A 17,360-nucleotide genomic window follows, 5' to 3' on the forward strand; every position below is an offset into this window, starting at 1 on the left:
TGTAGGAGCTGCAATATGAAGCACTTGGAGCCCCCAAGAGAGAAGTATGATTTCTGAGACTTAGCTTTGTGAGTGAGAGACTTCCTGTTTTTAATATTCGGAAGAGAATCCAGCTGAGTTGTTTTCAAACAAAGTGCATGGCACTATAGCTCTTCTCACCCAATATAGTAATTTAATAATGATGCTACAAGCCAAAACAACACTTGCTAAGCCCAAGAGAGGATGTTTCTAAGCAATTCCAGCAGCAATTTTAGGTGTTTTTTTTGTGTTGACTGCATCATCCTACAGTCCAGCTCTTTGTCTGGTGTAAAACTGCATTTCCTACAGAAGGTGATCTATTTGATTTCATTTCAAGTTGTCCTATAGAATAATTAAAAAGAACTCATGCAGACTTGAGTAGTTTTGTTCTTATGAACAGATTTCTTTATTACCTTGAACTGCTATTACTTTGAGGCTTTAACACTAATTTAATAACCTTTTATGTTTTCTAGAAAAGTGTCACGAGTCTTTGTACAGCACATTGAAGTCTCATCTCTTGCTTACAAATTCTTAGCGTTGCTGCTTTCAGTAAAGCTTTTGGTAACTTTATTAATAAATGCTTTTCAGAACTGCAGCACTCTGGGAATCTCAGCATGTTGCTCTTAACAGTGAAATATTGGACACAGTACCTAAGCTGTATGTCAATCGGGAAGAGCAGATCACTCTCCATTTGGAGTGCAGAGGAACTTCAAATAAAGGCTGTCAGGGAGCAGCTCTTCTAACCATCCAGGTTAGAGACATGGCATAGCTTCTGTTTTGGGGCTGTTGGGTGTGGATAATGACAGTGGAATGGCTGAGTGGTTACAAGAGTAGTAGCTGTTGACTAAATAAATCCATACACACATAGTAGTTACCTGAAATACGTCGTATGTAATGCTTAAAAGGAGATGCAGTTCAACAGCTGAAGAATAAGTTGTTGCATATAGTTTGTCTTGCTCTTAGTATCCATTCTAAAACTGCTTTACAATGTGTGAATGTGTGAATATGCTTATTGGTAGGAATAGACGTGTGAAAATGTTTATAGGAGTCTTCTCATGTTGCTTAGTAGAGGGGATCAAGGAAATCATACAAGTTTCTGTCCTTGTGGATTGTGTCTTTTATAAAAGATGTAAATTATATTAGTGTGTGATAATTAAATAGGAACATGACCAAGGATGTGTGTTTGGGCGTGAAATACTAAATCTGATCAAAGATGTCAGGGGAAAACCCTGCATATACAGAGTTCTTTTACTGAGCTCTGCTTCATTTTTACAAATAGGTATAACATCAAAGAGTTTTAGCAAAAAATACTATTCTGAAATGAATATGTGTCTTTTTGTCATTTAGTTTGAAAGGAAACATAAAAATGAAGCAGTGAGCCAGCAGCTTCATGCTTTGCGTAAAGAAGCAAGACAACTGCAGGCAGAAGCTACGAAGCCACCTTCTCCGGGTGTTGTGGAAGCAGCAGTACATGTGGAAAATTTTATAACGTAGGTTGTTCAGACAATTGTTTTAGGTAGTGTTTTTTATTTTTTTCTGTATGTTCGAGTTAAAATGTGCAACCTGTTTGCGTGTTTCTCGTAATGCTTATCAACTTGGGTCAATGACAGAGCTTGAATCTGGAGACCTGCATTGTATGTTTGTGACACAGACCTCTACAGGAATTACCGTTATATTATCAGAAGGTTCCTCGGCCTCAACAGGGCACACAGTACTGTTTTCCGCTTCAGTTTATTGTACTGTGTATTAGAATAGCCCTTCTAACCCTGCAAAAGTACGTTGAATGATGGCAAGGGTGCTGTGTTAAACTTCAGGAAACAGCAAACTTGGACCACAGCTTTCTTGGCCATAGATTGAACTATGTTTCTAATCTCTCTCTATTTTTCCCTGTTACAGTGCAGGAGATTGTTTCACAGATTGAAAAGCTTCTTCAAATCATAACCCTCTATTAAAGAACTAAGTCGTGCAGTGGAAGAGGAATACATAATACTACTTTTTTTGGGAGGGGTGTGAATAAATGGATTATTCCATAGCCCTTTTCAACTTGAATACTTTTTAGAGTTCATCCCGGAGGTCCAGTTTTGCAACACCATTCTTCTTAATCTTGTAGATCTCTGCTGAGATTCTTCTAGTGTAGTTGGTTCCCTATAGATTGTACTCACTGTACAAGTAAAAATATTTACTTACTGTTTCTACATGTTCATTCTTGATTGTTAAGCTGAAAAATTCTGTGGATGAGCTAGTTCTTTGGATCTGCATTTGTGGAATTGCATGTTCTTCAGATGTTTTACCTCAGACTCAGTGAATATAGGAGTTTGAGCTCAACAAAATATTTATGTGGTAGTACACAAGAAAAAGTTGATTCTGTTTTAATTCTTGTATTGCTGACCCTGTTAAGTAAAAGGAAGTAAATTTTCGTGTAGTGCAAATATAGTTGAGATGGCCTACGACAGTGATGAACACATGATTTGAGGGAGAAATAATCTATTGGAGCTGTGCCGTGAAAAATCTGATGATCACTTTCTGACTGATTATGGAACCTTTCTAAGTTTTGGAGGTAACCATTTCAGGCAGCAAAATTACTTGAGCTAAAGCTGGGTCTGTTCAAGCCAGAGTATGAGAAGGTTCAAGGAGGTTCTTATCAATGTATAGAAATACCAAAGGGAGGGTGCGAAGAACGTGGAGCTAGGCTCTTTTCAGGGGTGCCCAGTGACAGGACAAGAGGCAGTGGGTGCAATCTGAGACACTGGAGGTTCCCTCTGGAGGTCAGGAACCACATTTTTTTACTGTGAGAGGTGACACAAACTGCCAGGGGAGGTTGTGGAGTCTCCGTCCTTGGAGATACTCACTCAAAAGCCATCTAGACGTAGTCCTGGGCATCTAGCTGTAAGTGCCCCTGGCTGAGCCTGGGGGCTTTGTCCGGATGTCCTACAGAGGTCCCTCCCAACCTCAACCATGCTCTCATTCTGTGAACCCGTGCTTGATTACAATGTAAGCCAGAAATACCCATCTCAAGGCCATATATTGGCAAGAAACCTTTATATTGTCACGCATTTTTTACCATACATAAATTTAATCTGGGTGTTTTTTCTTTCCCCCCTAGGGCCTTAATAAATATCTACAAGGTGCAGCCTATGTCTGCCATTAAGAAAGTTGGAATTAGTTTGTTTTTTATGTTAGCGGAATATGTGTGTGATGAAACTCAACGCAATCCTCCCACAAGGCAGTTCTTCACATCCTGCATTGAGATTCTGGGCCAAGTGAGTTTATTCTCTGACTTTTGGATTCCTAATGCTTATTCCAGTTGCCTGCTGATATTGGGGGGAGGGGGATCCTAAAAAATTCAGAAGGCTGGAAATTAAGCTTCTATCCCATTTTCCTTTCAACTAGTTGTATAATATATAGTCTTTGGGAGTGTTTAATTTTACATATAAGCAAAATAAAAACTGTTGCTCTGGATGCCTGATTAATGCTAATAGATGCTTACCGTGTTAGTTAAATGGTAAGGCAAGCTGGATTTTTTGGCAGTTAATGAAAGTTTGGGTACCTCCAGTGCATAACAGTATTTTGGCATAAATTTTGCTGTTACTGATCACTTTGTAGCTGATGCATATCTTGCCAGCCTCTGTATTTAGATACCTTTCTTCTACAGCGTTGCAGTATTCTCTGTAGAGAGTTAGCCAGAAGTTTACTGATAGAGAACATAGTGCTTGGTGGTGGTGGTAAATTTTGCTGTGGGGAACACGTTACGTGGGTGCTCTGAGAAAAAGCATTAGCCTCTAGTTTGGGTCCAGGTATTTACTTTAATCTCTCAGATACTGTTTGTTTCCATGTGCAGCTAACAGCTGAAGTGCTGAAAAATCTTCATAGTCATAATTCTGTTTAAATTTTTCCTAATATCAGGCAGGGCTGCTGAAATCTGGATTTGTTTTATTTTGCTATCCCATCAGCAAAATTGTATTTTTAGACAACTGCATGGTCACAAGTGCTGTTCGTAAGTATCCTAGAGAAACATGTTTGTTTTACATTATATCGTGTGGTACAACAGTATTTTATGATTTATCTCATACAGTCTGTTTGAGAAAGCTTTCCTTTTTAAAAAAGGACCAAAATTGTGCTTGTCTTGACAGAAAGCTCTAAGAGGTGTGTTCTGACAGATTCATAATGGGCCATTTTTGTGACCATTCCCAATTTCCTCAGGTGTTCATCAGTGGGACAAAGTCAGAGTGCAAACGTCTCCTCCAGACAATCCTGCAGGATCGAAGGCTCTGTACTCTCCTTTCTCCTTACTTCACTCCTGTTGCCTCTCCTGATGAATTTGTGACTTTATATGAAGAAGTTGTGGCCTTTCTGAGTGAGGGTAACAGTGATGTTGTCTTCATGCTGCTGACAAAGGTAAAGTACTCATGAGTACCACATCTGGTTTGTGAGTTGCTTTTGTGGGTGTTATTTCCCTGAAGACTGTGACTTCAGGCTAAGGAAGAAAGAGGTGCAAATCTGGTAGGTTAAAATAACATTGGTAGGTTCTGTAGACCTGTGTTGCTCATCCTGAATGGTTTAGATTGTGTTTAAGTTCCAAAGGAACTGGAGGCAAAAGCAAATAGGAAGCTTAAACTACCCTTTCCAAGCCCAGATGGTATGTGTTTCCTAGGGCTTAGTCATCAGTGCACTCTTACTCTTGAAATTAGAGCAGGCTCTTGATGGCAGCTTCTGCCTGATATCTCTGCAGAGACATTCATCAAAACAGCAAGTGAATCCCAGTTATCTTAACAATAATAAAAATTCATATGTGGAACAGTGTCTGAATCTTCCATTTCTGTTAGGCAGGAAGGATATGGATGCCAATCGTAAAACATACAGAGTTAGGTAAGAGTGAGTGATTAGTGCATCTCTAGTTTCAGATCTGTGTGGTACGCCTATCTGTATTGTCAGTGGAGAAATTAATATACTTTGACGTGTCTCTGATTCTCTTCATTAGTTACACCGGCGCTAAGGACAGCTCAGAGTCATGCCCAGTGCTGACTGCCTGCTATTCACAGCTGTCCTTAGCGGCAGTGATCAGCACTGTCCCTGCTGACCTAGGTCTGAACAGATGGCTTGGAGGTCACAGCTGTGACCTCCTACCTGCAAGTTCATGGGCTGCGGCGATCAGTGTGGTCTGATGCTTGTAAGCGTGTGTTTGGCAGTGGTACTGAAGTGTGGAAATTCATACCTGTCTTTATGAATCTGAGGACCCTGCCAAGGTTGTTTTCTTAAGTTCAGGGACTCCTGCAATATGTTAAATTATAACCTTTGGTGAGCATTATCTTGGTTTTGAGTTAAGGCTAATGAGGTGCAAATTCTCATTCTTAAACATACAAATTTCAGGATTTCTTTTCCCCTGACAATTTCTCCCTTCTAAAGGTGTTGTGGCTGTTAAAGCTTCTACTTACCAATGCTTCCTGTCCTCTGTTCTAGTTTGACCTTACACAGTGGTTAAGCATTGCTAAGCCACCTCTGTCTGAACGTACCAAGCTTCTGGAGTCTATTCACTTGGCTCTCAATATATGTGGCCTTGAACCTGAAGAAGATATTTCGATGCCATTTAATATCTTCTGCAAGCATTGGACTAACCTTCTCCAGTATCAGTTCCCTGATCACTACAGTGATTTCCTAAGATTGTTTGTGCAAAGTGAGTATCCGAATCGATGCGTACAAAGCCTTTCATACACAAATCTGGCTTAAAAATCTGAACTGCATGCAGTAGTTAAATAGCAACAAACACGGAATGATTTAAACTTTCTTAAGTTTCTCTTTGCACTTTTATGTGCGTGCTATGTGATGTGTTTTTATGAGCCATATTTTAGCTCTACTAGAAAGAAACACTCTTCTGCAGATCAAAGTACATGTGTCAGTGACAACAGATTTTCAGCCCATATTACAGGAGACGGATGGAGGAAAGGTTTCTATTAATGGAAATGCTTATTAACTATAATTATGCCACAATCTGTACTGCAGCATCATGAGCACCCTTCCATGTCAAACTGAGAATAGGATTAATGGGTAGCAGGGGCTGATACTGAAATCTGCAGAAATTGTCGTAGTTGACATTAGATGCTACCTATAATCTGATGTGTCTCTAAAATGAGAGGAAAAGTACTTACTTTCTGTCAAACTGCATGTGCTGAGGCAGCAATTGTCTCTTAATATGTGTTTGTAGCCTGGGGTGTACTAAGTGCTTGGGAAACTCTCTAAGAAGAGAACATGCAGATGCCAAAAGGGAATGTTAAATTACTTATGCTTTGGAATTGGAGAATCTCTCACCCTTAAACTTGGGCCTTTCAAACTCATGCCTTGCCTAATTTTTTTCAGGTAGTAGAGACATCTAATTTCAATATTTTCTAACTCTTATTGAGAAAGGGACTAATACCTTTTCCCGATTTTCAAAAATGCATTCCCTTCTCTTTCTCCTAAGGCTCATCAGAGCAGCTTCTAAGCCCTGACTGTTGGAAGGCATCACTTAAAGCTTTGGGGTGTGCTTCGCCAGTGACTGAACAGGGAATTATCAAGAAAAGTGATTCTCCTGAAAGTCCTGTACGGCGGGATGCTGTGAAAATTATTCTCTCTGAAGAGCAGGTGTGTGCCTTTTTGGTTTATTATGTTTTTCAGGTGCAACAGCTGCCCACCAGTGACAAATAACACTGCTGTGCAGTCTTTCTGTAGCTGATTAATAGGTTCCTTCTTTTTACAGGTTAGAGAGTCAATAGAATGGCTTTCGACATCTTTTTGCAAACTCCGACTGGCTTCAGTAGACTTCAGGACTTTTGGCCTGTTTTCAAAATGGAGTCCGTATGTGTCTGAAGTGAATAAGTTTCTGGAGTATCTTATTCAGCAACTTATTGACAGTGAAGTTGCCAATTTAGCCCAAGAGCCTGTTGGCAGTAATAAAATTCTAGCAGGTAATGTGTCTTAAAAGCAAATTACTTAAGAACAGGCATTCAGTTTCTCTAATTTCCTATGTTAAACGTCATTTAAATATACAGTAAAATCTTCTTACTCTGTATTTGTACAATGCTGAGAACATTAAAATACAGGTGGGAAATGTTGATGCTACTTCATGGCTGTGTGGGACTTTATGCTTTATCTTTATGCTTGTTGCAGAAAGCTTGTTTGTATTTGAGCTTGTTTTAAACTTATTTTATGAAGAGATCATACTTTCTTCAGCCTTTTGCACTGAGCAGGGGTTTGGGAACAAGGGACTATTGAATGTCACCTTGGTATGATTTTTTGATTTGGAGGAAACTGCCAAAACACTTTTGTTTTAGTATATGTACGTTTAAATTGTGAGTCATCATTACCCCCACAATCTCAGATGTGTGAAGTGATATTAATAAAACACCTAGAGCAATGCAAAATGCTTATGATTGTTGTTAAAACAACTATTATTAACCAGAGTTACTAATAAGCATATTGTATTTTAAGTTTTTATTTGACCAGGAAGAACAGATTAAGTGTTGGAATAAGCAAAGGACCTTGTATTCAAGTTTGGAAAAGTATAATATGTTTGCTGATTTGAGGGGATGGAAAGCAGCTTCTTTGTTTTCTTTTCTTCTAGGATTGGAGTCCTTGTATTCAGTCATTGCTGGACTCTTCAAACCATGGATACTGGTCTTGGATAAGGAAAATGCAAGGTATATATTGCATTTTAAATGAAATGAGTTTTTGCTAAAATAAGAACTTCAGCCATATTGTTACTTTCTAATGCTTGACTGTTGTCACCTTACTTATATCCTGCCATATGTCATATCCTTAATTATGGAACTAATTCACAATTTAAGTCAAATTTTCCAAGGCTTGGATTGAATAGTTAATTTAGATGTAAGAACTGTCAGAGCTTGGTGATGAGAAAAATACAGATTACAATTGGTTCCAAAAGCACTGAAACCTGGATTTTAGATCTTCCCTGCCCCTTTTTATTTTAGCTGCCATAATATCTATAATACCTTGGTTTAAAACAGAAAAGCCAAACAAAAACAACTGCAAATGCCAGTGGTATGTAAAGAAACTTCAGACTAAATCAGTCCTGTGATGTTCTACTGTCTTGTGTACCTCTATCTTCACATGGACAGTTATCTGTAATACTATACATGTAAATTTTACTTTCTTTCAAATCCAAAAGCTTTTTGGGTTGTGAGTGCATCTTCAGCGCTTAATTAGAAGATTGATTGCAGGTGGTACGTGCTGTCATTCAGAAATCCCTGTGTGTTGGTCTTCAATTCAGTTATTAAATGCCAAACAAGTAATCTCTGCTTGCTCAGTGGTATTGTGGCTCTTCGGTGTGATGTTAGATATGTACATGTTCTATGGAAGAAAAGGACAGTACCAAAAAATAGTTTTGAGAGAACTGTTGATACCTGTACTGTATTGATTTACTGTGCTTTAGAATATTTAAGTCACTGAAGTGTTTATGATCTGGTAACTCAGCACTGACGTTTGTGTTATTTCACTTCTTTTAAGTAACCATCCTTCCTATCCTTGGTTAGAGAGTGACACTCCTGTAGCATCCACCGTGGTCTGTTTGTTCACAGATTGCATCAGGCTTTTGCATGAGAGCTTTAAAGGTGAGTGAAGTCCACACTGTTCTAATGTGGTGGCACTTCCTGTTCGATACACCAAAAAAGATTTTTGATTTAGATGTGGGATGTGAGAGATTTTGTTTGTTGTGAACTTCTAGCCAAGATGATCACTGCAGTGGTACCAAGAGCATTTCTTTATTTCATGCTTAAAGACAACTTTTTTCCTTGACAAGGGTAGATAATGTGATTGATAAATGCATCTGTCAGATAACAAACTTAAATGTGAAGGAAAGCGAAATAAAATGAGCTGTCATGAGAAGTGCCTGACTTCATTCCAGGTCTGTGTGTTGTTCCCGTACATCATATGCAGCAGCATGTCACAATGACCAATACATGTGTCTCAACAGCTGGTCTCAAGAGTAATTTAATCTCCAGGACTGATCGTTTTGAGCTCCTATTTAGCATTGCTGCTTGTGCCTAATGTGTAATTAGACATGGGAATGGAAAAAATGAATTTCACAATACCTCTTAACAACTTTCAGGGACAAGCTAGATTCAGAGTTATCTTGTAAAAATAATTAAAAATAACATATTGTTTTATTTTTGTGAATTTTATTTATGTGAACTACATAAGATCTTTTTTTTTAAAAAAACGCAAAACAGCCCAACATAAAACCAATGATGTTCTACATGGAAGGAGTATTTTATAACTTCAGGTTATTGTCCAGCAACTCTACAAAAGATTGAGGGAGGGCATGAAATCATAAGCTTTGCCAGTTGTTGATTTGGAGAAAAAAATAGCTTAATGTGCATTTTTTTCTTTCTTTGGCAAATGCACTTTAGTGTAACTTGCATTTATGGTTTTTCATCTTCAAAATTGGACTTCCTTCTGTAATCAAGCTTTCTCTGATTTTTTTCTGTTGTTAATTCAGCTGTTTTCTTTGAATCTAGGTAAGCTGTTGCCAAGCCACCGTGGGGCTCTCTGGTTACATCTGATGCATTACTGTGAATGTTGCACAGCCCCCAAAATGCCAGAGTTTATTCTCTATACTTTCCATACTGAGTTCAGAAGGCTTCCATGGAAGGAAATGCATCCAGACCAGATGCTTATGGAAGAGTTCTTCAAAGTGAGTACACAGCATTTGTTGAATTAAGTTCACAGTCAGTGTTGCCCTTGAAAATAACTGGAGAGCTGAAGAAAGTTGTTTTTGCAAGTAAGCTTTTAAAGTGTTTGTAGCATTCACAGCTGCTCATGTCATGATTGATTTTTCTGAAGGAATGCCATTAAGTCTTAGACAAGGTTGTGGGGAGCTGTAAAGCTGGCAGCCTTTGTAACCTGTCATTGCTCTATTTGAATGCCTCGCTTATTACATATATATTTAATACGTATTTCATTAGAGTTAATGTATTTTACTATTGTCACGGTGTTCTCACTTCCAAGTTGTCTTGAGACAACATATAAATGTGGAAATGCTCTAGGATTTGCTGCTTGAGATGAGTTCTTCAGGTAGTTCTAAACAGGCTAGAGTTTCTTAGTTTCTCTTTGAAGAGAAATGGATGCAATTGTGCAGCTAGGAGTTTGTAATATATTATTTCTTGGTATCTGTACTTGTTTGAGAGGCTTAAAAAGGTGCATGTGCAACTCTTCCGGTGGGGGACAAGATGATGAAGTAGCATCTGCCTACTCTGACCTAAAATGCTGCTGTGGGTTTATAATTGGCTAAGGAACTGGAGAGGATGAAAGTATTTGAATCTGTTGTATCTGTTTGTCTCTTTTCCTTTCTTCTTCCTAGATTGAAAGAGGCAGCCCCAAGAGTTGTTTCTTATTCTTGGGTTATGTTTTATGTGAAATAAACTGGGTCAGTGTCCTGTCTGATGCCTGGAATCCCAACCCTCATCCTCAGACTCGCAACATGATTGTCTGTTTACTGTATATGATGGTCCTGTTGGCAAAGGAAGAACAACTGACAGACAAAGAGGTAATTTTTATGAAGTTTCATACCAATTGTCTTAAAGAATAATCCTTTGCTAGCAAGGGCACAGAATGTGACTTTTCTCACTTGCAGAATGACTAACTCAGAAGTGTGTTTTGCGTGGGTAAAATGACAAACAGTATTCCAGAGATGGCCAAGACTTAATTCCTTACGTGAGGCATTTTGTACAACTTGTGTGGAAAAAAGAACTGCTCTTCATTTCAAGAAGCTTCTGTAGGTGCTGTGATCCATCAGTGTTGTAAAGAGTAAGCAAATAAATAGACAGTTTCCTGGAGTAACAAAATGACGTTCTGGGTTTTGGAAAGAACAAATATACATATTATGTGTAACTTACGGTGAAGCTTTTTCTGATAATGTCAGTGAAAAGAGTGTCTAGCATCTGTCTGGTTTGATTCAGGCCATCTGCTGACATGAGTGCAGGAGCAGCTTTGGCTGTGGCGTTCATGCCTGTAGCACATGCGGTGCTGTGAGAGGAATTGGGAGGCTCACTCAGTCACATTCATTCCGTCATGGCCAGTCATGTAAATCTCCACTGCTTTTTCTGAGTGGCAAATGTGAAAGCATGGAGGGATGGTAAGGAATAATTCACAAAAATCTTATGCCTGGCTCTGCCGTCTTGCTGTGCATGTTCGTGGTGTTCTCCAGCTTGATCTTCAGTACTGGTTGCGCTTCAGGTTGGTTGTGTTAAGCACAACTCAGCAATGGGAGTAGTCCCTGTGAGGTTAGGATCAGTACTTCATTTGAGTGCAGTTTATTTTCATAGCTGTCAAAAAGGAAAATATTTGTCTGCCTGAACATGTTTTCTCAGGAGTTATAAGTGGTGTTTGGTTCTTACTCAGAACTGCTGTTGCAAACACTTATTTCTTACCATAAAATGCTCCCTTCTTAGCTCCATATGATGTGATGACAAGTCACGATGATGTAGCAACATCTTGAAGACCAGATATGTCTTTAAGCAGCTTGGCACTGCCTAATTCTGATGAGTTACTGGGGACAGATTACTTAATCTAGGATTTAGAGATGGTTTTCTTGTTCCCTTGCTCTGAGGGGGAATTTGATCATCCCTGATTTCTCGGCACTTTTCCCATTTATGGTTGCCTTCCAGTATTTCTAAATTGTTGGAATAAAAAAGAGAAACACTAGGTGTTGGGATGATCTAGCACAGTCCATTGCTTCTGGAGGACTCTTCCAGAGGGGCTGGGTGATCTTCAAGAAGTCCCATGTCACGCTTGCCAGCTTTCTCCCACTCGCAGCATCTTTTGTTTTCAATTTCCTCTGAGACAGTACGAGATGCTGTGTCAAGAGGTGCCACCAGCAACCTTTGATCAACATTGTATTCCAGTTTAGGAAAATTACTGGAGTTCACGTGCTTTGACCTGAATGTATTTGCTTATCAGAAGCTTCACAAGCTTCAAAAGATACCTGTGTGTGAGTCAGCCTCAGGAATTCCCTCCTAGCCTCCAGGAATGTGTTGAGCTGCATTTTAACATGCAGTCACTTTTTTACTTCCCGGAACACTCCTGTGACACCTTGACCTGAATCTCAAACTTTCTCAGCCCTATGCTCCAGTGCATGAGAAACTTCAGAATTACTTGATATACCAGTGTCAGATTCTTGTTGATATCATTTAATTTGGGTTAGTTCTGGATCCTTATAGTCTTTGGGTTGTGTTGGCCATCAGCGCAATTCCAGTATTTGTTCATTCTGTAACATGAAGAAGTTTGGTGTTTCTCAGTGTCTAGGGTAGGGGGGCTTTTGTATTTTTTGCAGATGTATACTTACCCGTGAGAGGAGGGTGGCGGTAGCTGAGGCTAGACTCTGCTGCTTATAGACAGAGAGGCTTTTCCATCTGCATAGTGGCACTGCCTGTGCAAGCGGTGGGCGCTGTAGGCTACTCTGCTCTTCAGGATGGTATTTATGAGGCTGAGCACTTGAGTAGTCCCCCAGGTTGGTATGTGATTCACCAAATGGAGGACTGAGGGACCCAGCTTCTGTCCTTGGTTCTACTGTGAACTTGAAAAAGTTATTTTTAAAAATAAATTAGTACAATACCTTCTTAAACCTTTAAGTGACTTTACCTTGAAAGGATCACCATTTTTTTCTAGCTGCCTTTAGGTGTTTACACATCAGATTTTAACATCTCTTGCTGACTTTTGTGCTTGGCTAGAGCTGCTGCAGCCATTGAATACTGGTATGTCATCTCTAGCACTCACATAAATGTGTTGAGTCACTGCTTGAATGAGGAGTCACTTTTCAGCCAGGCCTCCCAGTGGTCACCTATTTCTGTGGGGTTTCTGCTCAGTCACCTTCAAATCTTGGTGTCTGGGCTTTCTTCCAGTATTGAGTACTTAAATTTCCACCTTCTCTGCTGTTTTAAATTAGTCATACTGATGTCTTTAAATCTCCAGGAATCACCCCTCATAAATCTTCTGGGACAGACCAGCTCCCTTCCTTGGCAGCTTGTGGGCATTTCATCTTATCAAAACATCATCAGCTACTGCAACAGTCACTACCCTCCCTCTGTTATCCTTGGGAAGGATACTGCAGCTGAACTGATCGTGAAGCTCCTGAAAATCTCAGCAGGCTTTGGTGCATCTTCGGATAGTCATATCCACCTTGTAAGTTGAACTGGTTTTGCAGTGTCTCTGAACTGTTCTTGTCATTTGCAATGTTCTGCTTTTGTATATTACAGAGTATGGGAAGAGTTCTAGGTGTGATTTTTATTTTTTCCCCTAACTGATTTTAATTTTGATTAACAGGATGCAACGCTGAAGTGCCAAGCATACATTCGCCAGGTGGTTCAGTTTCTCAGCACCTTAGAACAGAGTGGAAAGATTACTCTTGCAGTTTTGGAACAAGAAATGTCCAAGTTGCTAGATGATGTAGTCATCTTTAATCCTCCAGGTTTGTGTTTAAGAAGTGGCAAATCACTTTAAAGCTGTCAAGATCCTTTCTATTGCATGGACTGTTGAACATCTGTGACTGTAATTATTTGCATTACTACGTCTCTGTTATGGGCAGCAGGGCATGTTGCTTTGATGTGTATATATAGGTGGTACATTGGCACAGAACAAATGTGATCGTTACCCTGTAGAGCTGTCAAGAGTGGCAAAACCAACAGGAAAAAAAGGGATTGTGTTGTGAGTAAAACTGACTGTTGTACAGGAGCTTGAGGGATTCTTTTCTTTGCTGTCTAGTTTTTTAATCTTTTTGTGTTTTCTTTGGCATTTGCATCCTTTTTTGAAAGGAAGGATGACAAATACACTGTCTTGGTCCTCAGGGGTCAGGTTCTAAGAAAGGGTTCTAAACTGTTGTGCTGTTGGGAACACTGGCTCTGAAGTATGGGAATCCTGTTGATTTCCACTAGTAGTATGGTATGTCCGCACCCACGGCACTTACATTGATTTTGTTTTTAGTACCAGTACCATCCTGAGCTTCCTCTATCAAACTAAAACTTCAGGTGAAATCAGTCGTCTCGCTGTACTAGACAGAGATGTTTGTCAGGAGTCATGTCTCTTCCTGTCCATGACCCACACAGGTGTGCTCATGAGAGTGAAGAGAAAGTGTCTGGAAATCTGTGAGTGGTAACTGCCTCTCGGTAGTTGTTTTGCTACTTGGGGAAGCTCTACAGGACAGCACCGCGGTCAGTAAAGCTCTTTAACTTGAAGAGAAGTGAAGGCATACCTACTGCTGCTGACGCTCCTTGTAGCTGAGAAATTGTGGAGGAGACAGGGGCTCCAGTAGAGAGGAGCAGCTCTGTTTCATGAACCCCCCTGCACACTTGTATGTGCTAAAGGGCTGAAAGAGAGCATGTTCTGTGTTGCATGACCAGGCTGTGGAGTGCAGGAGGATCACTGATAGAGAGTGGCAGGGAAGTGGTGGTACGTATCGGGCTTAGCTTCTCTGTGAGGTTTTGGAGCAGGCTGGCAGGAGTTTTTTTGAAGAGCTTCCAGGGCATCGCCTTCTGTTGACAACAGCTAGAGAGGAGAAAGCTGGATTTCTCATGTGGGCACTGTGCCAGAGGTTATCCCAGGGGATCTGGTGGGCCCTGGTTTGTCAGGTGTCTGGTGGTGGTCCCGCTCGATGGTCTGCAGCCTATGGAGTGTACAACGTCTACAAAGGCAAGTGTCAGGAGGACGGGGCCAGGCTCTTTCCAGTGGTGCCCAGCGACAGGACAAGAGGCAATGGGCACAAACTGCAGCACAGGCAGTTCCGTCTGAATGTGAGGGAAAACTTCTTCACCTTGAGGGTGGCAGAGCCCTGGCACAGCTGCTCAGAGAGGCTGTGGAGTCTCCTGCTCTGGAGACATCCAAAACCTGCCTGAACACGACTCTGTGCAGCCGGCTGTAGGTGACCCTGCTTTAGCAGGGGATTGAACTAGATTATCTCCAGGGGTCCCTTCCAACCCTGACTGTTCTGTGGTTCTTGGTTCTGAGTGAGACTTGGCTGTAAAACTAGTTGTGACCGTAGGGAAGTCAGTTAACTACCTGGCATCATCTTTCTTGGTTAATCTGTGGTAAGAGACATTTACCTTACTGAAGAGCTGTGCCATGACAGGTGACTTTGGGAACTTTATTTGGCTGCTTTTTTTATATTATTTTTTTTAAGTTTTCCTTTTGTAGGTAGATACAGACAGAATAGCTTAGTTTGGAAGTGACCTTTGGGGGTGTATAGTCCAACCTCCTCCTCAAGCCAGGGCTAGCTTCAAAGTTAAATGAAGTTGTTCAGGGCCTTGTCCAGTGAGCTTCCAAATATCTGGCAGGTCTGGAGGTCTTAACCTCTTAGGGCGATATTTTTCTAGTGATTAATCTCTCTTTCTGCGCAACTTTTTCATAACCAGTTGAAACTTTTCTGCCTACAATGCCTGATGTTGCTTGAAAAACTTAGAACAATAGTGGCTTTTTTCACCAATATGTGCAAAGGTCTACTGTGTAGTCCAGCCTTGGAGAGCCAAGTGCAGGAGATGTTTGTGCTTAGAGGGTACTGTTACAGATGGCCCATGATAACGTGTTCAGGCAATGCCAAGAGATGGTTTCAAAAAAACATTCTGGGGCTGAACACTGAGACTAGCAGGAAATTGAGAATCCTGGAAATGTGTGGAGGCATTGGCATTTCAGGGCTCATCTCGGTCATATTTCAGATTGAATCATCATCACTGGTTGGTTGTCATGGTTTAACCCCAGCTGGCAACTAACTACCACGCAGTTTCTTGCTCACTCCCCTCCTTCCCCTGCAGTGGGATGGAGAGGAGAATTGGGAAAAGGTAAAGCTCCTCATGGATTGAGATAAGAGCAATGTAATAATTGAAACAAAATAAAATATAATGATAGTAATGAAATGGAGAGAGGAGGAGAGAGGAATAAAACCAGACAGACAAGTGATGCACAGTACAGTTGCTGACCACCCACTGACCGGTGCCCAGCCAGTCCCCAAGCAGCCGTCAGCCCCCTGGCGAACTCCCCCCAGTTTATACGCTGAACATCACATCCTGTGGTATGGAATACCAGTTTGGCTAGTTTGGGTCAGCTCTCCTGGCTGTGCCCCTCCCGACCTCTTGTGCCCTTCACTGGCAGAGCGTGGGAAACTGAAAAGCCCCAGACTTAGGATGGGCATCGCTTGGCAACAGTCAAAATCAGTGTGTTATCAACATTGTTCTTATGCTAAATCCAAATCACAGCATTGTACCGGCTATTAAGAAGAAAACAAACTCTGTCACAGCTGAAACCGGGAGATTGTTTCACTCTAAGTTGTGCTTTAGACTGTGTTTTAATACTCACATTTTCTTGGAGACTAAACATGCTTTATCATTCAATTTATGTGCGCTGTAGTCATGGTAAAAGACTCTAGGTGAAAGATGGGCTCCAGTACTCTGCTGTACAGTCTTATGAGCTGTCTGTGTTCAATGAATGATGATCTGTCTCATCAAGGGGAGTGACTGCAAGGAGCAGGTGTCTTGCTGCAGTAAGTATAGACAAGGAGCTGAGGTGTGTAATGAGCGAGAGGCTTTTCCCAGTATCTGCAGAAAGTGTTTAGTGGTGAAGCTGAATTTGTGTTCTAGTGTCCATTTACTGAAATGGTTCTTTTATTTCTAACTTTCAGATATGGATCTGCAAACACGTCATATGGCCCTCAGCAGCCTCTTTACAGAAACACTGATGATGATGAACAATTCTAGCGTTACAACAGCTGAGTCGCTACGGGGGAGCTTAAGGAAGTGGATAGACAGTAAAATGCATGGGTTGCTAGCCATGCCCCTTCTCACAGCGGCGTGTCAGAGCCTGGCCTCTGTGCAACACATGGCAGAGACAACCGAAGCCTGTATCACTGCCTACTTCAATGACGGTAGGAGCCTGTCTTCTGATGATGCTTGTTTCAAAAACTTTGATCAGTCGTGGATGCCCATTAAATACAAATGAACTGGAATCCTTATAGATGCACGCTGCCCAGTGCTGGAACGTGGTTTTAATCTGGTTTCTGTCATCAGAGCTATCTCTGATGCCTTCCAACTGTCACATGTGCTGCAGTAAATAGATGTAGAAAAGTTGGGCTATTGTGGTTTGGGTTTTTCAACTGCTCTCACTGTGTATTTTCTCAAGAGCTATACCTGTCTCTGTGAAAACTAATTTGCTTTCTGTAATGGTTGCCATTTTTCCAGCTGAAGGGGAGGACTTTTTTAAAAAAGAATCATCCCAAGAGAATAAAACAACTATTAGTCCCCTCATGTAGTGGTCTGTAGGCTAACTTAAGAAAAAGCCCTCTTAACTGGTAAAACTCTGGAATTCTGTGGTGGGGT

The 17,360-nt window shown here is 40.8% G+C and overlaps 1 protein-coding gene across 1 annotated transcript in view; it reads left to right on the forward strand.

Annotated features, from left to right (window-relative positions):
* Positions 1–17,360, forward strand: part of EPG5 (ectopic P-granules 5 autophagy tethering factor) — a 59,328-nt gene that overhangs the window by 35,339 nt on the left and 6,629 nt on the right. The window contains exons 27-40 of the mRNA XM_055699124.1: positions 607–769; positions 1,366–1,508; positions 3,122–3,278; positions 4,219–4,413; positions 5,476–5,689; positions 6,473–6,633; positions 6,749–6,956; positions 7,613–7,688; positions 8,515–8,618; positions 9,525–9,700; positions 10,367–10,552; positions 12,976–13,185; positions 13,327–13,471; positions 16,667–16,909. Coding sequence (XP_055555099.1) covers positions 607–769; positions 1,366–1,508; positions 3,122–3,278; positions 4,219–4,413; positions 5,476–5,689; positions 6,473–6,633; positions 6,749–6,956; positions 7,613–7,688; positions 8,515–8,618; positions 9,525–9,700; positions 10,367–10,552; positions 12,976–13,185; positions 13,327–13,471; positions 16,667–16,909 — 2,381 coding nt within the window. The remainder of the gene's footprint in view (positions 1–606; positions 770–1,365; positions 1,509–3,121; positions 3,279–4,218; positions 4,414–5,475; positions 5,690–6,472; positions 6,634–6,748; positions 6,957–7,612; positions 7,689–8,514; positions 8,619–9,524; positions 9,701–10,366; positions 10,553–12,975; positions 13,186–13,326; positions 13,472–16,666; positions 16,910–17,360) is intronic.

This window comes from Falco cherrug, chromosome Z (genome assembly GCF_023634085.1).
Source record: "Falco cherrug isolate bFalChe1 chromosome Z, bFalChe1.pri, whole genome shotgun sequence".
NCBI classification, from domain to species: Eukaryota; Metazoa; Chordata; class Aves; order Falconiformes; family Falconidae; genus Falco; species Falco cherrug.